The 26302-nt window shown below is 36.2% G+C and overlaps 1 protein-coding gene across 3 annotated transcripts in view; it reads right to left on the bottom strand.

Moving 5' to 3' along the window:
- Nucleotides 1-13442: 13442 nt before the first annotated feature.
- The window catches only part of LOC124802582 (lipase 3-like), a 150283-nt gene continuing 137423 nt past the window's right edge, over nt 13443-26302 (bottom strand). For all 3 annotated transcript variants that reach the window (XM_047263453.1, XM_047263452.1, XM_047263454.1), the window contains one exon: nt 13443-14803. In XM_047263453.1, coding sequence (XP_047119409.1) covers nt 14633-14803 — 171 coding nt within the window. In that variant the 3' untranslated portion in view covers nt 13443-14632. The remainder of the gene's footprint in view (nt 14804-26302) is intronic.

Genomic DNA, 26302 nt, shown 5'->3' with positions numbered 1-26302 from the left:
GAACTACTTAAACCAAAGAGAAAAGATTTAAAAAAAAAGTAATTTCTTTTGAAATAGATGTTTTAGACAAGCTTTTTTTAGTAGAAATGGATTCTGGAAATTAAAAGAAGCTTCCAAAGAATGAAGGCATGAAAATATTTATTAACTGTTACAGATGTTTTTTTTCAAAATTTGCTTGGGTATTCCAATTAAAGATAAATAAGGAAAAAATATAGTTTATTCTTTGAAAAAATATTTGAGCCATGAAATCCAAAAATTTTTCAGACAGGCAAGGCTAAAGAATTAAATAATAAAAAATTTCAAGAATTAATAAAAAATTTGATGTAATTTCATTATTCAATTTTTAGTGAATTAAAAGCATGTGTTGTAGAACGTTTTAATAGAAGAAACTGTGAAAAAAAAGACTTACAAGGAAATTGTATATGGCTTTCACCAGTTTCGAAATTGGTTGATGCATATGGTAACACAAAACGTTCAACCGTAACAGTAAAAGCAAAAGGTGTAAGCAAAGACAATGAAAAAGGTTTGAAAACTGTGTATGTAATAAATTTATTAGGTATTAATCAAAAATACAAAATTGCTGATAACTAACAATAAGTAAATGATGTAAGAAAAGAATATGCAGCAAATCTGTCAACAAATATATATGAAATTGAAGGTGTTATTCAATCTGTTCCAGTCTCATACAAATTGAAAGATTTAAATGGTGAAGAAAAAATCAGAAATTTTTGTGAACATGAATTATTGAAAACAAATTCTCCGCAAGTTTATCTCGTTGGAAAATTTTTGAGAAAGAAAGGGATAAAATGTATTTTAAAAGTTTTTGAAAATGCACACATTACTTTTGTAAATTAAAGTAATGTAATTTTTTGAAATAGTAAAACTTTTTTATATATACTTGAAGTTAGTTATTGGAAATTTCAACATATTTGGTAGTGAATATAATTCTTATTATGTGTACTGCTTTATTAAAAAAGTTAGAGTATATTTTGAAATTCAAATAAACTATTACAAAAATGATTTTATGCCAGAATTATTCAAATTTCAATTCAGTTAATGTTTATTAGATGTGTATGAGAATCATTATGAATGTCATTTAAAATTTTAATTATGAAAAAGTGCTTTGGTTTTTGTCTTATGTTCTCAAAATTGTTTGCATCATACAAATGTTCTTCTAAGTAATTATCCAGAGGATTGAAATTCTTAAAGTTCCTTTAATGCATTGATATTAGTTTATTGAATTGGGTGTGTAATTAATTCATAAGAATTCTTTACAATTAGAATGTCTATTTCTCATAACATTTGTTTGTTTTCAACATTTCTAAATTAGGTTCGAAAAACATAACAATCATAATTAAAATTATTGTTCTGTAGTCTCAAAATAACAGAAGTGCAGCTTAATTTTTCGACAGATAATTGAGGAAAAATCTATGGTAATTAACTAGTTATTTGATCATCTCGTTCAGGTAATTTTCTACAGTTATACAATATATTTTATCTGATTTTTTACAGAATTACCTTTAAGTTTATTTGACTTTCACGGAGTTGTTTTACATTAATCTTTATTTTATATTCGACAAGTTTTTAAATTGAAGGTAAAGTACTTTTAATTTTTAAAATTAAACAATATGATGGCTCCTTCATTGATGAAAATAGTTTTTAATTTCTCTTCAGTTACTGCAAATTGGGGTGTTTACATACCTAATTTAATTAATCTTCATCATCAATACATTTGAAGGCTGAAATTTTCGCCACATCTATTGCTCTAAACCAATTATTTTCAGCAATAATTATTAAAACTTTCTGTTATGTATGAATGTATTATTTTTTTGATGTTAAGCCGACTCCATTTATATATAATAAAGTTTATTAACTTTTATTTCTTAAAATTCTATTAAAATTTTTCCCTTATGAATGGAAATTGAAAATACAATAATTTGTCCATTGTGCAAACAGGATACAGAATATAATAAGAAAATGGAAGTAAAAAATGAGAATACATCTTCAAAAATGGGTGCATATTGATTGTGTAAAAAACAAATACGAAGAATATGAAGAAAATAAAAATGAACATTTAAAAGAACTTATTAATATTGGGAATAAAAAAATACACGTGAAAATCATAAAAAAGAAACTAAATCATTTAATTATATTGGTAACTGTATCAATAATGAATAAAAAAGGTAAATAGCTTCCAATTGTCAGAAACAGAAAAAGGGCTTTAGCAAAAAGCTGAATATTGTAGTGAAAAATTTGTTTTTAAAGTATATCTGAAAAGGCATCAAAATTTACTGAACCATGAAAAAAATATAAAAAACTGATTAATTTTTTAAATTTTGTCATAGTTTTCATTTTAGTTAATACATGCAAGAAATTACTTTTCTCATTTATTTTTAGTCTGAGCTTTATTTATAGTGACCATGTGACAATGTAAATATCCATCTTTTAATATATATGCTTATCGTCATCAGAACATAAAACAATTTTATTACACTCAACTGTATACAATTCATGTTGAAATGATCTAATTAAATTCATTTTTCTATATTGATTTATTTTGACATATAAACGGTTTTCTATAATCACCAAAACTATTTTCACTTTTTATCAAAGGTTTTTGAAGTCTTTTAAAGTTTTTCTGTTCTTTATACGAAATCTATAAGTATACATGTTCGATTTTAGTCTAACACACTGGAACACATTTTTTCTGCAAGTTTCATTTTTCGTCTTTCCCAAAAATTTCTTATTTACTTGTTGAATCCCACAAATATTAGTTTTTGAATACTCTCTTATGTCAAATTCGTTTGTCATCGATTTCTTATCTTTATAAGAATCTTTAGTTCTTATACCACCAACAACAGAATCTGTATGTATATAACATAAATCATTATTTTCACTATATTTTGGTTTGACTGCATTACAATGAAAATCATAAATTTTTATTTTCTAAGTATCTAAGATGGTCATTCGAATATAAACTGGTTAGTGAATTTTAATATTGTTGTTTATATGAACTGCAACTAAGTTATCTTAAAATATGGTAGTATGTCCATAATTTGTTTCTGAAATATATTTTTATGGGCATGCCATAATTTTATGTTTTCCCTATGTCTAATATTTCCCATCGTATTTCCAAACATTGAACTGTTCATTAATTTACAGAAATCTTTTTAAAAATCATTTTTGGCTTTAGGTCTCGTTTCTGTATTGAAATCAATATATCTTTTAACCAACCGATTGTTCGAATGATAAAATTCTATGAATTTTCATCAATTTTAAACCAAAATTTAAAAATTATTTAAGATTTCTATAAGTAAACCAAATTTTTCTTTCTTATTTAATCTTATAAACAATTTATTTCCATCTTCTAGTGGTAATGGTTATTCTTTCTGTAAATCATGTAATTTATTGGATATTCCAAATTGAATTGTAAAAGGTAACCATATTTATAATAATCTTGTATTTTAAGTTCAGGATTGCTCAGAACGTAATGCACGGCATTTTTTCTTCAACGTTTCTTTATTGAACATAATGAGAATTACGCACACAAAAAATGGTGTTTCATCTATACACTCTATTCTTCCACATAATCTCTTACCCATTCTATGGCCTTCCTCAAGTGCAAAACAAGCGGGTGTATACCCTGTCGGTGCCAATTCTTGATCTTGTGGTGGAGCCAGTGCTTCACTGTGTGAATCACATCGTCATTGTCTTCAAAATGTCTTCCATGAATGACATCCTTCTCCAAGACTGATGCAAATTGTGGAGCTCTGCCGAACCGTCTTCTGATGACGTCGACCTCTGTGCCCAGTTATCAACTGTACTTACATCGACAGCAGATGCTCCACAGACTTCGTAGAAGCGTTTGTGTTTATTCCCCACAGTTTCTTTCTCTTCAGTGAGAAATTCAATGACGGCACAGTGCTTGTAGCATACATTACCTACAAACACAATTTTGAAACTGCTACACTGTATGTTCGAAGTGACGGGAACTAGGCGCATTCAGTCAGGAGACTTCAACATTTCGCATTTGTAGCATTGTTTCTGGTTGAGAAAAAAAATTCTGATCATTACTTTCTGGGTAACCCTTGTATTTTTTCGTAATTAAATCGTTTGGGATTTACCCAGCTGAAATTGCTAAATGGTTAAAATTGACCCATTGCCCAAGCATATAAATTATTTGCATCTAAATATGCAATATAATTAGATTGTTTTCCTGGATCACAATTTTTCATATATTTATTATTTGATTTAGCATATGTTTTAATACACTGAGAAATTCAACAAGTAAAATCATATCATCATCGATTGATAAATCTAATTAAATTTTTGTCAGTTTAACATAGAATCGCAAGTTAAAACAGGAGCTGTAAAATTCAAAAATGGATCGTGTTTATAAGAATTAATAGATGTATCTTTAAAATTTTCGAAAAGTCTGGTAAAATTAAAATGTCAGATTTTTATGTGATCTTTTATATTCATCTAAAGTTTTAAAATCAAATTATTTCCAAAATGTTTTTGCACACTTATTATCTTCATCAGAAATATTTTACTTAGTAAGAGCTGAATAAAAGCATTTTTTAGGTAGTTTTGTTTCTGCTAATTTTTCTTCAGAATCCTTACATTCTTAAGGACAAACTGCTTTGTATTATTAAATCTAATTGCACTCCTTTAAAATATTTTCGATGTTTCTCTAAATTGATGTTTTGTAAGATCGATTAAGTTAATTTATCGATATCTGAAGGTATAAATTTAAATGTATCCAAAAATCTTAATGTTAATGCTTCTTCAACCTCTTTACTAAAGGAAATATTTTTTTGTACATTATATGGAATAGCATCAATATCTTCTTGAGCTATTGCTAATTCTTTAATAAACATATGAATACTGTAATTGTGAAATGAAGAGTGGAAACTGGAATAAAGCCAGAATTTTGATAGTTAAGATTAGAATCTTCGTGTGCAGCTCCTAGATATGTTCCTGGTAAGTGACAATGATCACTTACTATTTTCTTCTTTAATAATGTTTTTTCACAAATAAAAGAAATTGTTGGATTATTAAAATATATTTTATCTTTGTTGGTCATTATCATTGGAATATTTCGGTCATATACTTCACCAATTTCTCTACATTCTTCTTCTTTTAACATTCCATGAAATTTTTTGCTGCATTCGTACCAGTATATATTACAAGTTTTTTAATCACCATTACAATGTTTAATATAATAAATAAATGAAATCTGTAAATGTTTGATATTTATTAATATAAGCTTCATAACAATTGTGTAGAAAAGTGTTAACATCTTTTAGAAGACCTTCGAAATCTGCATAAATTGCAAAAGCTTCTTGTACTAGAGTAACATAATTTGTAAATTTTATCTGTTCAACTTCTACTGCCATAACGATTTTTACTTCTTTATGTTCTTTATAATCTTTTTCGTGATTATCTGATTTTTCTTAAGAGTTAAAATATCTTTAATTTCTACCACAAGAATAAATTTTCCCCATGTGATCACTTGTTTGCTAACTAATTTTTTACCCAAAAATAATATAAATTATTTTCACCTTGAATTAAAGGACAATTCACATGTTTTTCCTGTTTATTTATTGAATGGTAGAATTACAATAAAATTTTCATCATAACTGTAAACTTTAATTCAAGTATTTGACCTTTTCAAATGCTGGAAAGTATTTATAGGTGAGGAAAATTAATTTTCTCTTGTTCACATATTTCATCTAATTCCCAACAATTTTACATTTGCAAACTCTTTCTACATCATGGCCTACTGGATATAAAGCTGATTTTATTAAACAAAGAAAACATTTTTATTTGGTGTTTTTTCATTAACTGAAGCTCTTTTAGCTTTAAGGTTTTGGTAAATAGGTATAGGAAGAACCAAGAATTGGATTCTGAGTATTAACATTTAATTCTAAATCATTTATATAAAATTAAGAGCAACCAGGCTTTTTTCTTTGCATCTCTTCCAGTTCAGTTAACAGTTTATTTGTTGACATTTCATAATAATCTTCTAAAATGGTTGTTCCTAATAAAACCTCATTACATGTTTTAAGCTTAAATTACTGTGTTTTGTCTTCATTTTTAAAATTACAATAACATTTCAAATTAACTTTAATTGCTCTTCTTTGTATTAAAATATTCTTAAATTTAGTGATTACTTCTTCTTTAATGTGATTAAAAAGTTCTTGTGGTTCAACAGTATTATCGATGTTATTCATTTCATAAGTTATTATTCTCGATTTAAAAGCGGAACCTTTTCTGTTAATGCGCTTAGGGGATTTTAAAAAATAGTCATATCGAGAAAATTGACCAAGGTACATGCTTCTGGTAATTTTTGTGTTTAACTTCTTGATATTTATCTAGCAGAAGCTTTTGGAAGTAATTCTCATTATTGATGCTGTTAATGTTGCCCCGAGATCTATTTATGAGATCAATTAATTGTTGTTTATTCAGTTTGGAATACTTTTTAAAAGAGTTTTATTTTACTGATTTCATGAAGTTCCTTTAAAGATTTTTTATTCAATTCATTATGTTATTATTAATATTCTCCACAGGATTTAGAATAACAGTAATAATTTTTTAATTTTCTTGTTCTGAAAACTGTTCAAAGTTCTTTTATATTTTTATACCTTAATTCTCTCTCCATTTCTTTCATATTAAAACAATTAATAAATTCCTGTAGATATTGTGTAGTTAAACCATTTTTCCTTACAATAATTTTCTAAATTTTAAAACAGTTTAATGTTGGAGTATATTTTGTTTTGCTATTATTTACATACAACGATATAACTTTTTTAAAAAATTAAACGTTTACAGGCTTTTAATTAAAATTTCGAATGATAATGTAGATAGATGAAGTTTGACAGAGCTTATTTATAAAGAGAAAAATTTATTTGATTTTTAAAAAGTAAATGAAAATGTGGTTCATGGATATAAAAATGATGTGAGAGACATTATTTATAAAGAATAAAAATTATTTGATTTTTATTTGTCAAGTAAATGAAAATTTCGTTTGTGGATATGGATAAACAAAATCTTGGAGAACCTATTTATAAAGAGAAGAATTTCTTAGATTTGTATTTTTTAAATAAATGAAAATTTGATTGGCAGATGTAGATAAATTTTTAAATGGGGGAAATAGCAATACCATTATCTGGGTTTTAAATCTTAGAATTAAAAAAAATATTTTCTTTTTGTGTCAAAACTCTCATATGTATTCTACTCATTATTAATGAAAGTCGACATAATTATTACATCTTTCAGTAATAATGCATATCACTAGCTTTAATCTGAGTGTTATGTAAGTTTGTTACTTTAAACCTGGCGCTATTTTAGAGGTAACATTTTAGCGTAAATAATGTAATTTTCCACTATTTTTACATATTTACGATATAATGAAAACTGTCGACTATAATCTGAGGGTTATGTAATTTCTTTACTGCATATTTGGCATTAATGATGTGATGGGTTGGAGATAGGCAAGTGTACACCAGAAGCAATGTAATTTCATATCATTTAAATACTATGCTCTAATTATCTGGAAGGATGAGGAGGTGTGGGCTAAAATGCACACAGACCAACATTTTCATCAACTGTTATGTTTAATTCTGCGCTAAGACTGGCTGGAGATGAGATGTACTGCACTGTTTGAGCAAACGAACATAGAGGAAGTGAAGGGGTTTATAATTTTCCAATTAAGTATTTGGACCCTTTCTGCTATCTGATGATGATGATGATGATGAGTCCAATACTTCATTACAGAGCGTAGGGGAGCAACGCAGGAGACCCACGCCGCCTTACTAGGCAATGTCCTAGTGGAGGTGGTTTGCCATTGCCTTCCTCCAACTTCTGCCATCTAGGATTTCTAATGTTGCTCTATGATTGGCTGGAGGGAGAGGTGTATGGCTTCACACTGACTAGGATGATGAAGTCACTGCTAAGGATGATGACCTCACTAGTCAGTGATCTAAGTCACAGACGTCACAAGTGCAAAGAAAGTGGATCATAATCAGCATAGACATACTACTTACTTTGGTAGCTGTCATCGACAAGTATACTTGAAGCTACAGTTGCATCAGCAGTAGTACTGATCTGTGTACTGCAATGTGGCACATGTGTCATATTACCCCAGGCTAAGAAAATCATTTGAGTCAGATGTCAGCAAGACAAGACTTGTCACAACAAGGAAAATACTCAGTTAGTGTGTTCGGTCTTTTGGAATCTGCCTACCTTAACTGGAGACGCTTGTAGACTAGATTGGTACGTCTATGGTTTCACTGCAGGTGGTATGGACAGACAGTCTTGTGAAGTACTTTTAAACACGTTATCTAGAAGCTGCCTTGAACATTTATCTAGACAATCTGCAAGCAATGGAAATATGTTAGACCTTGCACCTACAAACAGGCGTGACATTATCGCCACTTCTGCCATAGAAATGGGGGTTAGTGATGATTAGGTCATCATAGAGATGATGGTTACTAAAGTTAATAAATCCGTCAAGAAGGCTAGAAGAGTATTTATGCTAGCAAAAGCAGATAAGCAGTTGTTAGCATCCAACTTAAACAATGAATGGGCATCATTTAGCTCCACTGTGTAGGACGTAGAGAAATACTTGGCAAAGTTTAGACTCTGGAGACTTATGTGCCAAGTAACTTTATTAAGGACTGGAAGGACCCTCTGCGGATTATAATCAAATTAAGAAACATAGGGTGTTGCACTCTCGCTTCAAAAAAGAGCGAGCAAATGTTGACACGCAAAAGTTGGTAGATATTCGTGCGTCTATAAGAAGATCAGTGGTCGAAACATACAAGAACTTCCGTCGTCATACCTTAGTGGAAGACCTTGAACAGAACGCGAGAAAATTCTGATCATACGTAAAATCAGTGAGTGGGTCGAAGGCTTCCATCCAGTCACTCATCGACCAGTCTGAGGTGACAATAGAAGACAGCAAAAGGTAAGCTTAAGTTTGAAGTTCCATGCTTAAGAAACCGTTCACGCAGGAAGATCGTACTAATTAATCCTTTTGTGGTTGATGGGTCATATATGTCCCACTAACTTTGAGCGCCAATTCGAGTGTCAGGATATATGTTACCCAGTTCTGCATGGTGCTGCCATCTAGGGAAGACTGTATTGAACCTAAGAAAAAAATCGCGACTGCACTGCAATGGCAATAGAGAAGCGATGACTACTTTTGTTGACTGGCGTGTATATATGGCAACTGCAACGCCACTTATTTGTGTCATTCTTCAATTTTCATCATTTCTCACTTTCCAGCTATGTCTGAAGTAAGTAATTCATCTTATTATTAACTTAATAATCATGTTTTAGTACAAATACAGTGTGGAATGTACTTCATAATCGAAATAAAATTAGTGGGACACATGTGTCCCAGCAGACATGATTTGTAAAGATTAGCAAGACAATTTATTAATGGGTATTTATACAGAAAAAAGAGGGGATCAATGCCCACTTTCTTCCCAGCAAAGAGAGGAGTCTCTAGTGTGCCAGATGATGTCCGGCTCATGAACGTAGGCAAACATGTACCGAAAGACAGTGGCACTAGGAAGCGATGCAGATTCTGCAGCACAAACTCTAGATGAGAACAAAAGTTGTTTGCACTGCTTGTGGTGTACCACTCTGTGCCACACCATGTTTTTCCAAGTTTCATGGCATGTAAAGTTTTGTAAGTATTGATAATGTATCATGTAAACTGAAATGTAATGAATATTTTTTACACTGGCTCTACACAAATAAAAATATCACATGTATGTATAATTTGTAGTTATTTTATTCTCTGCAAAATCCTGTTTATGGCTAAAAAAATAAAATTACAAAATCAGTCAGTCAGCAGAAAAGGTATCTTGCGTTGGTTCATGGGACATGTGTGTCCCACTTCCTGTTGTGAAAAAATGGGAAACTTAAAATATATTTTGGTGGTGAAAATATAATAATGGGACTGAAAAGAAACTATCACCTTAATATTTTAAAAATCTGTAAAAAAGGAATTTTATCCATGAAAGGGTTAACGTGCGTTTGATAGTCACAGAGACTCCCATATGGGGGATGTAACAATAGGCATCATAGGCATAGAGAAACGACTGAAAGGTTCTTCAAGCCCAGATGGAACCGCAATTTGGTTTTACAGCGAGTACTCTGCGGCATTGACCCCTTACTTAGCTTGTATTTATCGTGAAGCTATCGCCCAGTGCAAATTCCCAACCGACTTGGAAAAATCGAAGGTGAGTCCTTTACACAAGAAAGGTAAAAGAATGGACCCGCATAATTACAGACCGTTATCGTTAACATCAGTTTCCTGCAGAATCCTTGAATATATTCTCAGTATGAATGTGATAAATGTTCTTGAGACATCTAGATTTCAAAAAAAAAAAAAAAATCACTCAGTGCCTCATCGCTGACTGTTAACGAAGATACGAAAATTTGCAATTGGTTCCCAAACATATGACAGGCTCGAAGACTTCTTAAATAACACAAGCATTACCGAAGTGCTTCGGGATCTCAAATGGGAATCCCTGAAGGTAAGATGACACTCTTTTCGTGAGAAACTATTTCAAGACAGCTGCAGAACGATTCAATTACCACAAACGAACATTTCTTGTATGGACCATGAAGATAAGATGTAAGAAATTAGGGCTTTTACTGAGGGCTTTAGGCCGTCACTTTTCCCTCCTGTTTGCGAGTGGAGGAGGAAAGAAGATTACTAGCAGTAGTACAGGGGATGACACTCCACCATGTAATGGTACTTGAATTATGTAACCATTACAGCACCTCACCTCAACCTCTCGATACCAGCAATATTCTACTTTGTTTCTGTAAAATAGTTAACATATTTCTGTGACAACATTCAGATTTGATTTCATTAATGTAGAGTTACTTCGATACATCGATATGTATATATTGCAATGATTTATTCTTATGTGTATTCTTTCTTTTGTCACTATGATCATTGACATACTTGTAAATGGTTTTTGGGCGTGTAAGCGGTTATCAGAGAGTCAGGCTTTGGCCGTCATGTTAAAAAGACGCAAATTGTAGTCAGTTTATGAAATGTGAACTTTAACAGTGAGGAAGATATTTTTCAAGTATGTTTTATATCGTGAAGTGATGTTTTGGAACGAGTTACGTGATACTGCAACAAAAGTAATAGAAAAGAAGTGTAACTTAAAGTCGGAGTGCTGATTACTTTTTATACATCACCATTGTCCTAACTTGCAAAAGTTTAATCTTCAAGAAATGGTTTACGAAACACATCTATAAAACTTTTGAATATCGTAGAATAACACCTAGGCCTCTTTGCATCCGAGCTTGGAATCATCACTACCTAGATTTTCGATGATTGAGCCATGAGTTCACAACGAGACCAGCATGGGAAACACGAAAAGATGAGTGCCTAGTTTATCCATTATTTCAAGAAATGACTATTAACTGTGCTCTGTTGACACCTGCCACATAATATAACTTTGTTGTTGCCCAAAAATGCAATATTTAGCTGCGTGAGCAACACTACAAACATAATTAATTTTTGACCTTTGTTGTGGTAGGGTTGTTAGAACCATGCACTCTGCCAGTGGCTTTCGGAGTACGTATGTTGATGTAGTTGTGGATGTTCACGTTTTATGTAATTTTTGGATAAGTACTTTTGAATATAGCGCAATTTACAAATTTCGGAGCTTTCAAGCACTTCTGAGCACCACATAAAGTACTTCAAATACTACATGTTATACTCTATACATAAGTTTTACTTCGAATACTACATGTTACACTCTATATATAAGTTTCTGGGTGCCAAAAAACTTTCCTGCCATCTTCATCCTGAATTTTTAAGCGCTGTCATTGGATTAAAAATATTTCTCAACTTGCTATTTCTAAATATAGCTTTACCGCCATCTTTAGTTTTTAAATTTCTCCCCATCCAACAACTTTAATTCATAAATCATCCACCACCGCTATTTTCAATCTTTGTGTTTCCCTCCATCCACTATATTTAATTTTTAAATTTCTCATCATATACCATGTTTAAAATTTGCTGCTGTATGTCATCTTCAATTTATAAAGTACCGTCCATACAGGATCTTGGATTTTTAAATTTCCTGCCATATTTAATTTTTAAAAATTCCTGCCATCCACCATCTTGGATATTTGAATTTTCCACTAGTGCGGTCTTGATGTCGTCACGCATTCAGGATCGCTGATGATGTCTTGCCTACATGTGGTCAGTCGTTGATGATGTGTTTTAAAGATCAGTGACTGCATATGATGTCACCAGCGGACATTTCTGGTGACATCATAAATCTAAACAAATTAAAACTTTTTGCCTAAGTGCACCGAAGAGTCCTTTGTTGTACTTCTCATTACCCAATTACATTAAACTGCTTCCAATTTTCCAGTCACAATGGAGCAACAAGTATAAATATGTAAAAACATGAATATGTAAAGTTCTACAGGCCTCACTTGAAGATGAAGCTGAAAGACTCGACAGCTAGTTCATGGAAATAAAGAAATATTTCACAAGTTATTGGTGGTATCAATTTGTACCTACAGAGTTGAAGATACCAAAGATATTAAGATAGTTTTCCCACTCCCGTCCAATAGACACCTTTTTTGGTTGGACCTATGGGGAGAGCTGAAATCTAGCACTGTGCTTCCAGTCCTATGCGAATTCGTCTATAGCATCACTTCCAGCAGAAGAACCAGTCGACCTAGTAGAGTGCATTGAGCAAAGCAGTGGCACACTATGGAATATCTCGGAGTCGTCACGGCCGACTGATTCCCAGATAACCGTTAAAGGGAATAGAACGAACATACAGCTCAGCAACGCGGTTTCAGAAGAAACTGTCCTGTATATCTACGTATTTCCTTTCTATGTTTGTCTTTCTTCTAATAAGTTCCCAAACTTACGTCATCACAGTTTGTTTGTTGAATATGGGGCAAGTTGTGGCCGCAATGATTTCTGCATTATGTAACCAAGGAAAATTAGTTTAAGTCGTATACTTGTTTCGTAGACTATGGCAAGTTGTGCTATGGTACAGTTACACGACCTAGTACATGATGTGTTTAATATAGCCTGCAAGTGCATCAAACTGTATAATGCATTTTAATGGTCAGTAAAGCGATAGTGTTACTTCGACGATTTGAAAATGAATTATCTCTGTGATACTTATTACGCTGAACTTCATGTTTATGAAGCTTTACTGTGTTGGTGATGGATGGCATATGGTTCTACATGGGATGCTTGGCAGGGAAATGATAGCGTCCCACCTTTCAACGATGAATCAATATATAAACCACTCAAGGGATGCAACAGTAGTAATGTGTCGATGTGGTGCTTTTTCAGTGTATTTCGAAATAACATTTTCCCTAGAAGTATTTTGTAAAACATCATCTTAAAAACGAAGAGTGCAACATAATATCGTTCGATTGTGTCGTTTATTACTTGTTTCAACTGAGTATAATTACTTGCTTAAATACAATATTAACGGACATGGTATGATACAGAACAGCTAAGAACGAAGACAAAAGAAAAAAGAATTCTCAGACTTTAAGTATGTGGCATTGTTTTTTAAGAAATTGAGAAATATCAATTCACTCTATTAAACTAAAGTAGAAATACGGTTGCGAAAGTTTCCATATCTTATAAAAGTGCAGATTCATATTAAGGTTATAATACATTCACTGTGTAACTTACAGTCACAAGGCATTTGCCTACATATTACAAATAATGTTAAATATTATAACATTAGAACAAGGAATCTGCTCAGTCTTGTTGTAGAGAACCTGTGGCATAAACTTTAATGAATATACTAAATCAAGATACTCATTGAGAAAAAGTTAGAGCAAAATGAAAATGTCTGAATATGTATATCGCCAAATAGCTACTGAGATACAAAATAACAGAAATGGTTAGACATGGTAAAATGTTCACCCAAGTTAAAGAATTTCTCGCAATAATGATACTGACTTCAGAGTCTTGTTACGCGAAACGAATTTCTTTTACTTGTCTCTTGGTAAAGTTTTACTGTGTTAAGTGGTGGATGCTGGACAGCTTTAGACAGGGACGCTTAGCAGCTAATTAATTGGATAGGGCACCAGTACGTAAACAACTCATGGGATGCTTGGTTAACGTGTTGTGATCTGAAGTTTTTACGGGTATTTCGACGTAATTGACCTTGGCATGGGAACAGCGACGTTCCAGTTCCACACAGAAGACGCTAAAATATTCAGTGAAGCCGCATGAAACTTAAATGGCTTGGATTTTAACGTCAGGTTGAAGAATGAATGGTAAACTAAGGTTTGCTTAGGCTGTGAGATTATTACTGCGTACGTTGGTGGAATATGACAGTTCATTGATACTCAATGTATCAATAACTTGTGATAACAAGGTACAAAGCAGAAGTTTCGTATCACCCCAGAACGAATGGCAAAAATTACAGAACGAGTTAAATCCTTTGGGACACACTTTGGAGATTACTCCAGAGTTCCAGAATTGTACATCAGAAACATTACGTGTCATTCGCGATGTTTCGAATTTGGGACTCTTCAATTACATTTTTGTTGAATGCGAGGTCGTAACTGGTAACGTAATGAAGATGACGTGAGGTCACTGTTGTTCTTCTGAGTCTTCATGTTCATTCATGAGAGCGATTATCTTCTCGTAGGCGTAGCGATGAACTTCCTTGTGGCCTACGAAATCAAAGTGGTCAAACTCCTCTGGCGGCATCAGGAACATACCAATGTTCTTAGACGTCACACGGCTCAGCGTCAGTGCGTCCTGTGAACGAGTTGCCACGTTAAAATTGGACAAGAGCAACGTCAAAATTTTATAAACAAAATATGTTTGTTGAGTTACCACAGTAAAAACGGACAAGAGCAACGTAAAATTTTTATCAATAAATTTGCAAGTGCTTAACTCTGCTCTGAGATGCGAAGTAAGAGACACATCGTCCGTACTTACGTTGATCCAATGCAAACGAGTCATCCCTTGTGAGGTATTACCGTGAGCGTAGGGAAACTAGACAACGGGTGAATGAATGTGTAGTGGAGGACGTCAACTACAGTAACATTGCTTGTAATAGGTATCTGACTGTACAATATTCATACCAAACAGCTGTCCCTTCTTAGATGTTTCCTTCAGCAGTAGGAACGTCAACAACAAAAGAATATACACGAAGATGCAGATGCCAATTAGTGTCATGGCTTAACCGCTTTTAATAACTGAAAATATTGAATTTACCGACACTAAATGTTTTCTTTGATCCATGACGTCATCAAAATTGAGGACATAAAGCAGCCACCGAATTCCACTATGCTTAAAATACACTCCATAACAACAGTTGCAGTTATTCTCAAACACCACATTGGTTGGCTTCGTCAGCTCACAACTAACTGTCACCTTACAACCTAACCTAGATCTTGGCTTACGCTATATGTCTGTCCTGTCACCAAAACTAACAATAAAACAAGCACAGACACACACACACACACACACACACACACACACACACACACACACACAAAAGTATTGACAGTTCTCTGGACAACAATAATGATTACATCTCCGTAGTTCACATTATATGTCTCAATGTTGAAGCTTTATCCCCCGTATAGGAAGTGAAAGGAACATTTAAAAGGTGAAAAAAATGATAACTCTGGGAAACTTCAGAGTACTGCTGTACTGCTAAGTGGAATTGGAAAGTTGTTATGTCGAGAATGCAATACGAGCGATGAGAGGGAGTTGGAGAGAATGATGGAAGAGGGAATGAAACCCTTAATCGAATGAAATTTGTTTGAATATGGTTTGATATTGCTTTTAATGATGTTTCGGGAGTCAAAAGAACAGCTCTGTAGCAATTAAAAGTATTTTTCCATCTCTGACTATGTTAAATTCAGCTTTCTGTGTTCTGCGCTCAAAGTTCAGTAAGTTGTAGATAGCAGATCAGAGGTAGACGACAGTTTCCTGACGTCGGATAGCTTCGATGGAGCGATGCAGTTCCACGGAATCATTCATCAAACAAATTATGTGCTTCTTGAATGTCTGATCAGGTGTGCGACTATGCGTATCATAGTAAAGTACAGGTGTAGATGCACTTTCCTCAGTCGTTGTAAAATCACTGAAACAGTGCATCAGGAAAGAAGCACTGTATGGAATGGTGTTTGGAATACGAAGGAAAGGGGAAATCTTCGGTATTCAAACTGTGAAGCTAAGGAAGATTTTATAATCCAACAGGAAAAATTTGAGGAATATGCTTATGAGAATGCGGAACTGGGTGCAGTTAGAACGCGGTAGTGACTGCGTTCCGGACTTCCAATTCATGATCAGGTTGTAACCACTCGGCTTTCTGCCTGAGTATGCCGCGGTAACGCAGCCTAACCCTCGTACAGTGTCGATAATTCGCTCTGACAGCAGACGGAATGAAGAATATTAAGTCTCAGTATTCGTGATAGGTGTAACAGAAATGCAGAAAGGATTTTCGGAGACATGGTTTAGCCACATCCTGGGGGATGTTTCCAGGAGTGCTAGTTGTGCAAGATATGCGGAGAATTTTTGTGAAGTTTGGAAGGTAGGACACAAGGTACTCACAGAATTAAGGCTGTGAGGGCACATTGTGAGTCATGCTGGGTAGCTCAGTCGGTAAAGTACTTGCAGGAAAAGGCTAAGGTCCCGAGTTCGAGTCTCCGTCTGGCCCACAGATTCAATCAGCCAGGATAGTTTCATATCAGCCCACACCACACTGAAGAGTGAAAAATTTCATTTTACTACACGAATGTTTTTTATCACAATAAATGTCATACATTTATTATATAATATATTCTTGTATGGTATTTTCAAGGTTACAATCTTTTTAAATTCTCAAATTCTTATTCTTCATTCTTATATCAATTCTTACATTAATTCTTATACAAACGTCAAAAAAAGTTTTGCGTCACCTCAGTTCCGAGAGTTCCGGAACCTGTGCAGAAAATTGGAATAGAGATCAACATAAACATCATTTCTGCCCTTTTTATTGCTCATGAAAACCACACATTGCATGTTGTAACACCATACAGCGACACCTCCAGAGGTGGAGCTCCAGATTGCTGTACACACCGGTACCCCTGATACTCAGTAGCACGTACTCTTACATTGATGCATGCCTGTATTCGTCGTGGTATACTATCCACAAGTTCATCAAGGCACTGTTGGTCCAGACTATCCCACTCCTCAGCGTGGATTCGGCGTAAATCCTTCGCATTGGTTGGTAGGTCACGTCGACCACAAATAGCCGTTTTCAGTCTATCCCATGCATTTTCGATAAGGTTCATGTCTGGAGAAAATGCTGGCCACTCCAGTCCAGCGATGTCGTCATCCTGAAGGAAGTCATTCACAAGATGTGCACGATGGGCGCACGAATTGTCGTCCATGAAGACGAATGCCTCGCGAATATGTTGCTGATTTGGTTGCATATCGGCCGGAGGAAGGCATTTACGTATCGTACAACCGTTTCGGAGCCTTCCATGACCACCAGCCGCGTACATCGGCCCTACATAATGCCACCGCAAAACATCAGGGAAGCTCCACCTTGCTTCACTCGCTGGACATTGTGTCTAAGGCGTTCAGCCTGACCGGGTTGCCTCCAAACACGTCTCCGACGAATGTCTGGTTGATGGCATATGCGACACTCATCAGTGAAGAGAACGTGATGCCAATCCTGGACGGTCCATTCGGCATGTTGTTGGGCTCATCTGTACTGCGCCGCATGGTGTCGTGGTTGCAAAGACGGACCTCGCCATGGACGTCGGAAGTGAATCTGCGCATCATGCAGCCTTTTGTGCACAGTTTGAGTCGTAACAAGACGTCCTGTGTCCACACGAAAAGCATCATTCAACATGGTGCCGTTGCTGTCACGGCTCCTCCGGTCCATAATCCGTAGGTAGCGGCCATCCACCGCAGGCGGCCTGAGCGAGGGATGTCAACGACAGTTCCTGTCTCTCTATATCTCCTCCACGCCCGAGCAACATCGCTTTGGTTCACTCCGCGACGCCTGGACACCTCCTTTGTTGAGAGCCCTTCTGGCGCAAAGTAACAATGCGGAAGCGATAGAACAGCGGTATTGACCGTCTACGCATGGTTGAACTACAGACAACACGAGCCGTGTACCTCGTTGCTGGTAGACTGACTGGAACTTTTCGGATATCGGACCCCGTCCATTTAATAGGCACTGCTCATGCATGGTTGTTTACATCTTTGTGCGGATTTAGTGACATCTCTGAGCAATCAAAGGGACTGTGTCTGTGATACAACATCCACAGCCAACGTCTATGTCCAGGAGTTCTGGGAACCGGAGTGGTGCAAAACTGTTTTTGATGGTGTATTTTATTCTTGTCTTCACTCTACAGGAATATTTGGGCATTCCGTTGGATTATACCGTTCGTAGAAACGTTAGAAACATAGACGTTCCGAACACCATGAGCATCGCTTTGAGACAGGTTTGCCTCAGCGACATTTCTTCGTATAAATCTCACTCGGGAAATAAACGTCGTTAACACTGCTGAAGATTTCACGCGTTTCAATAATGTCGCGACAAACAGCGCATAACGGATCGCTTCAATGACAACTGGCGCTTGCAACTGATCATGGTACAAGATGCACTACAGGAAATTCGTCGAAAACAATTTCAAATAATTGTCTCATTCATTTATTATTTTTTTTATTTCTTAAAATTTATCTCCAGACGTGCTGTTAGTAGACGAATAAGTCAACTATTATTTCAGTATATATTGGAAAAGACTGGTGTAGTAATCTTCTACGGACATAGCTAGATAAATGAAAAACAAAAATAAAAATAATAATCGGGTTTCGAACACGAGGCATAAAAGTGTAAAGGTGCGCCGCTTGCCACAGTACCAGCACTTCAGTTGAACTATTTACTCGCTAAAAGGTATATAGAGTACGTCATAAACTTTGACCGTCATTTTCTCAGAAACGGTCGACAATCTAAGGATATGGTGAGACACGGGTTCGCTTATTTTGGCTCCTCAGCCACTGAGCGAAGTTTCTGGGAAATCGGATTATGGCACTTGCCGTGTTCTCCTCCTAAGTAGCTAAAACGCTTGCCTGGTCACCTATAACCAGTTGCAAGTTGCCTGTCTAAGGACTTCTAGGGGAAGGAAGGAAGATTAGAGTTTAACGTCCCGTTGACAACGAGCTCATTAGAGAGGGAGCACAAGCCCAGATAACGAAAGGATGGGAAAGGAAAACGGTCGTGGCTTTTTCAAAGGAACTATTCCGGCATCTGTCTGGAGCGACTCAGGGAAACGACGAAAGATGTAAATCAGGATGGTCGGACGCGGATTTGAACCGTCGTCCTCGCAAATGCGAGTCCAGTGTCCTGGGCACTGCACCATATCACTCGGTGGCTTCAAGGGACAACACAGATTTTATTTCTAGTATTTCATACAATTACTGAACGAATCTAACATTTAAAAAGCTGACATAACCTTAATCGTTAAAAAGTATAATATTCTGTTACAGATTTGACACAGTTAGTCAGTATTCAAGTACTACAATTAGAAACAGTGAAGGGGAGAGGAGGGCAAAGTGACCATGGCGGTCAAAGTGAATTTGGGGTCGTTAAGGAGCTGTGAGGTGCGGGCATGGTGCGGGAAATGCTTTAGCTTTTTCTGCCTGGAAGGCCTGTAACAACAACAACGTTATACTATTGTACATATAATAATTTTTTCTTCTGATTTTCGATAAATTAGTGTAAGCAATGTTCTGATTTCATTTCTTTTCTCTTTTCATATCATTATGTTAAAGAAACTGTAAACAATTTTCGTTGTGAATAATAATGTTTATGTCAAATTGCAAGCAATATTATAACAAAATGGAAATGTAAGAAATGTTGAAACTGTTGTAAGATGTTAAAGTTGTAATTATGCGCCTGGTCCATACGTAGGCAATGTATTAGGATATGTAGAATACAAAACCTCGGGTGAATACCCTGTCTGTAGGGGAGAGGTAAAAGGTGGATGGCAGGCGAGCGCGGGAAAATGCACAGGGGCGCTGCACGGCATAACGGGCTCAGCAGTAGTAGTCGGAGTTGGGCATCGGTCTAAGTAACACGTTCTGGATCGAGGAGGCTCTCCTGGAAGATGTAGTTTCATTGAGCCTCGGATGTGCCAACTATGCAGCATGGCAAAATTACATAAGCACTAAATGGAAAAATATTGCGACGCTATGAAGAAGTAAAGTGCCGATACATCAAGAGCCATAGCTGTGATTGTATGTGTGCTCTGCGCCTCGCCATCTCGCCGCCCGCCAACCGCCGCATCGATACGAACGGGTTGAATCTTTTAGTACTGTATTCGTGTGGACCAGTGTTACTTTTGTTCCTTACTGTTCAATAACAACTTAACTTTTACCAGAACTGTCGTATCATTTAATTATCCTCATCACTCACCTAGACAGGATCCTTTCCAGATGTTGTGCAATCCGAGTGTCCCGAGATGAAGATTTGAAGTTTATGTTAATAATAATTACCTGCAGACCTATCTATGTTAGAATGATGTTTAAAGAACGTTGTTGTTATTGAATATATAGGTAAATAATATAGGTCTGACAAAGTTGGAAGATAATGTTGAAATTGGTTTAGTAATGAAGGCTAATTAATTCGAGACAAAAAATAATGGTAGTTAAATGAGCAAGAAATAAGACAAAAAGAGTAGTAACTCATATATTGGAAATCTTGAGTGCTTAACGATTTCGATAATCAAAAATTTCAGTACAGTGATCATAACAGTTTCAGGATCCTCCCCCCCCCCCCCTTTTCTTTTCAATTCATGTAAATTTTGAAATGTACTGAACTGATTTGACCAGCAAAGTTAAAGTCAAGATAAAACCAAAAGTTATTAGTGTTTTACCTTTTTCAAAATTGACATTGTATGTGTGTTTCGAAAGTGCTATTTCTAGGGTAACCTATGCTCGATTTTAATCAGATCAATAGACTGTACGAAGTTTGTAGTAAACATTATAGTGTATTGTTGTGTATTTATGGCTTGTTCATATTAGTACAGAAAGTGAAATTATTAGTTCAGTAGATTTTCTGGTTCTAAAATTTACCATATCATGCAGTGTTATTACGTGTTGTTTTGCATACACGTACTTCATCTTGTACAGGGAAGAAACTCAATTAATGCCTAATTAGGCTGGCGACCGTTTTATTAACAAATTAGTAGCATCTGCTGTGTTGTTTCTTGTCCGTCCTAACGTGTAGTTGCACTTCAGACTTGCTTGACGTATCATTGTTGTTACTGAGTGGGTGAAAGTCCGATTTTGCCTCCATTCTGGTACACGCGGTCAACATATATACCAAAATCCTTTCTTATAAGGTGAAGCCCGTCAACTTACCATAGTACAGGCTTTAATAAGTATCGTGCGCAGTAGCGTAGTGTTACAGGCCCACTCGCCTTATGATATTTATCGTGTTTGCTATGCCCTCTTCAGAATTATAATAATGTCTATAGAGTTTAGCTATTCTGATGTAAGGAAAATGGTCATATATGTGTATTTATTGTGGAGAGGGATGTGATTTATATCATTTTATGAAATTGTGTCGAAAGTATCTCATTTGATTCCATGATCCCCCTTTAGTTACTAAAAATTCGATAATACTATTACAGGGTGTACATATTTTGTGAATTTGTGCAAAGTGTCCGTCTCAGCGGTGGCTTCTGGTCTCTTTGTGTAGGGGGACAACATAACAACAGCGGCCGAAGACAGGTCCCCGCAGCTATATTTACAGCAAGTCCTTACAACAGCGACCGAGAAGCGCCAAATGAAGAAAATGAAAGTAAAAAGAAGGAAAAACGGAAAACAGCCTACAAGGAAAAAGGTTGTAAAAAGAAAATTGCGAAGAGCTGGAAACCCAACCTTAGAAGTGCTGTTGTTGACGAGAACAACGAAGAGGGAGAGTGAATTCACTGCGAAGAACAATTTTCAAATGCAGCAACAGGAGAGCAGTGGATTTATTGCTAGTTGTGCTCCCTCTGGGCCCACAATCTCTCTACAGGAGATGAGGAACACAGTTTGACTTTTATTTGTGAAAAGTTTAAATAATTAATTTGGATCATGTTTTACTATAAAACATACGTGGTTCTTTCTTAAAACAGTTTTTTATCCCTTATTTTTATGTTTAAAATTAAGTGGACATTTTGTCACATTGTGAAGTTTGAATTGTTTAAACAACTCGTACTTAAGAAATTTACTGGCAGATTGAAACTGTGTGTCAGGCCGATACTCAAACTCAGGACCTTTTCCTTTCACGGGCAAGTGCTCTGCCGATTTTTTATATTTTAATTTTTTAATTTTTAAATAATGTAAAGGGGGCAGAGCGGGTAGAGATCTTGCTTGGAGGCCTGGCCACAATGTCCCTGTCTACTGATAGGATGAGGGAATCAGAGGGATGGAAACATTGTACCTCTCTGCCGATTTTTTTATATTTTAATTTTTTAATTTTTAAATAATGTAAAGGGGGCAGAGCGGGTAGAGATCTTGCTTGGAGGCCTGGCCACAATGTCCCTGTCTACTGATAGGATGAGGGAGTCAGAGGGATGGAAACATTGTACCTTTTTTCTGTTTTAATTTTTGTATCCTAGGAAAAAAATCGCACCTGAAAAAAGAAAAGAAAGAACTGTAGGGCCACAGTGACATCCTCATCACAACACTGGAAGGAACATCCTAGCCCGTGAAACTGCACCTGACTGGGACACCCCACCGTTCCAGGAGGTCACGAAAACGTGCTGCCTAGGAAATTCGCAAAGTGCGTTTTGTATTTAGAGTGACGTGTGGTGATCTCATGTTGTTCTGGAATATAGAGCCAATAACCCATGCCTGATATCAGGGTCTGCGAGAGCACATAGCGAAAGGCGCGCCTTGCAACACAGTGCGTTGACGAATGTTTTCTGTGGGGAGAAAACGACCGTGTCCCGGAAAAATTCCATGATGCTACAGCAGACGGGTGTAAAATGAATGTGCACAACGGAAAATACTGAACGCAAAAATCAAGATTTGGCCCTGTGTGACTAACCCCTGCTGCAGATCTTAGGATCTCTTAATTGTGATATTATTTCCTCCTTCTTCAAAAAATGGCTCTGAGCACTATGGGACTCAACTGCTGAGGTCATTAGTCCCCTAGAACTTAGAACTAGTTAAACCTAACTAACCTAAGGACATCACAAACATCCATGCCAGAGGCAGGATTCGAACCTGCGACCGTAGCGGTCTTGCGGTTCCAGACTGCAGCGCCTTTAACCGCACGGCCACTTCGGCCGGCTCCGCTTTCTTGCTCTTTAACGTATAAATTACAACCTAAACATAAATGAATGATTAAGGGAACTAGTAACTACTGAATGATACATGTTGTTTCTGATTATACATTTGTTGTAGATTAAAAAACCCTTTATATTACAAATGTTTATATTTCCAACTAATATTAGTGATGAATTGCCCAAGTCGGCCCCTTTTTATGGCTACGTGATCTAATATAAATAACGCAAAATGACTGACATCTACGTATCAAACTCTAGAAGACACTACTTTCAAAGATGATCTACAGTCGTGTGAAACCTCAGTGGAAATAAAACTTACGTGATCACATCTGTTTAGCCTTATGGCCCTAATAAGCCGAAGCACTTAGCAATATTACCCTATGTATTGTGTCCGGTGCGTCGGAGTGATGGTTCTCGTACACGTCTGCGACGACGGAAGAACTCCAGCCACAAAATAAACTCTTTCAAACACTAGGACGGCAGAAGGCGGTACTCTGACTAGCATACTCTAATACTGTCTTCTCCACTCTCTGTTCTATAGACAAGAAACGGCAACTCCCAGCCACAAGGTCAGAATTCAGATAACGTCTCTATGTGAGTATAGGCAGAAGAAGTGCTCTCAATCACTGAATGCTGCATTCTCAACGATGACTCCCTACCCGGAGGCAAAGTCCAGAATCGTATAAGTTCGCAACAGTACATTGCATAACCGCTATACCTATAAAATCTCCTGAGAGCAAAGACAGAAAGTCCGTCTGTACCAACAAAAGCTGATACTGAGCGACCGGCAAACACGGACTCTCTAAACGGAAGACCTCTTTCCCTCCACTGCTGACTTCCCAGCAAAGCTCGGCTCACCTCCCTCGTAACTGCAGAAGGCGAATAATGATCTCAAAGCCACGGAATATTCTCCCTCTCAGCAGATTTTTCCTAACGCTATATTTTAGTCTTTTGTCGTCCAGCGCGGAAAGTTTGCGAGGAAATACCTATCCCCTTTAATCAGGAATACATACAATGGTACGCTTCTCAGAGTAAATATCCTCAGAAATAACCCAGCCTGCGTGATTTCTGAGGTAATGCTTCCTCGTTCCTCTCTGCTGCGTCCAAGATTTTCAGAGTTTCCGAAGTATTATCCGGTTATCCTTCTGGCCCCACTACAACACCGGCCGGTCGCCGCTGTATTGTGCCCCAGCGCTCAGATGCCCCGACCGTCCGTCTTGGCTACTTCTTGTGTCCAGCAGGACCAACACACCTGTGCGCGCTTTTCCATCCACGGCTTGAGTTACGCCTACCGTTTCATTTCCACTGGTGTTCCAACCTCTACTAGTATAGGGAATCATTCATTATGCCATTTTGACAATATAGACACTCCGTCACCTTTCATGCAATAAGCGTTAACAGCTATTTACAAGGTGTACGTGACAATTGTCAGTCTTCTTTAAATATTCATATATATGTATATATTACTTACTTTACTTTACACGTGGCTAAGGCCTTATCGACCATACACCTGCTCTACGAGCCTCTTCCAATTATTTCTATCCAGGGAAATTGTTGTCCAATCAGAGTTGATGCCCATCCTAGCTGCATCTTCCCGGATATTCTCCATCCACCTAATTCGAGGTCTTCCTCTTCTTCTCTTTCCTTCTAATTTCTTAGTGGATGCTATTTTGGGTAGTCTGTTCTCCGGCATCCTTGCTACATGACCAGCCCAGTTCAGTCTTCTCTTCTTTAACATTTCCACAATGGTACTATGTTTGTACAGCTCCCGTAGTTCTTCATTTTTCCTTATCCTCCACTCCATGACATTTTCATCGAAGATTGGTCCAAATATTTTTCTTAGTATCTTTCTTTCAAATATCAACAGTTTTTCTTCATCTTTTTTCCTGAATGTAATAGCTTCACATCCATATAATGCTACTGGTACAATAGTTGACTGATAAAAACGGATTTTGAATTCAGTACTAAGTGATCTCATCCTTAAAATTTTGATACAGCTGTAAAAAGTTCTATTAGCTGCTGCTAGACGGGCGTCTATTTCTATTTCTGCTCTGTTGTCTCTGCTAAAAGACTCCCTAAGTACTTGAAGTGGTCAACTGCCTTGAAAGTGAGACCATTTACGGTCAGTGGTGTATTCTTTTGGAGTTTTTTACTTATGACTAGATATTCTGTCTTTTCTTCATTCACATGAAGTCCAGCTTTCTCAGCTATTTTGTAATAATTTTGCATCATCCTGATTAATTCAGCTTTTGAAGTGCTTATTAAGGCTACATCATCTGCATAAGCAAGTCTAGTGATGTTCTGTCCCTGCAGTTGGATCCCTTGTGGATTAGTTTTGGTGAATTCTCTATCAATCTTCTCTAAGATAATATTAAATAGAATAGGTGAGATGGCATATATATATATATATATATATATATATATATATATATATATATATATATATATATATATATATATATATATATTATTTTGTAAGGCGGCTGTAATTTCGCACCTTACAAGCACTCATGTGAGTGAAATGAGCCAGCAGCAGCCAGAGCACCAAGGACAGCTGATAAGACGTCACGCGCTCCTTATCGTGACGTCACTTCCGCTGATAAGCTTGATTTTCCAGCAACACGGGCTAAGTAAATATATATAGCGGTGCCGGAGGCGCTCAGCCAGCGCTGAATACTCTAAGTCCAGTGATCAGACAGAAGTGCCCACCCACCATCCCCACACCTAATACCACCCAACACAGACTTATTTAATGACTTATTTAACTACTGTGATGTCCCAGGGAGCATCCCAGAGTGCCCCAGAGGTGCATCCCAGAGTGCCACAGAGAGCTACAACACTAAGAAGAATCGCTTCTCGGCTTTTGGCAAGATCAATGTGTAGTCTTCTTTAATAACAATAAACAAGATAACAATTACTCATAAGAAATTAAATAAGATAAGAAAAGTACCATAAGACGAGAAGA

The sequence above is a fragment of the Schistocerca piceifrons genome, chromosome 6 (assembly GCF_021461385.2).
Source record: "Schistocerca piceifrons isolate TAMUIC-IGC-003096 chromosome 6, iqSchPice1.1, whole genome shotgun sequence".
NCBI classification, from domain to species: Eukaryota; Metazoa; Arthropoda; class Insecta; order Orthoptera; family Acrididae; genus Schistocerca; species Schistocerca piceifrons.
Note: the sequence above shows the minus strand (reverse complement) of the source record. Positions and strands in the feature narration are given on the sequence as shown.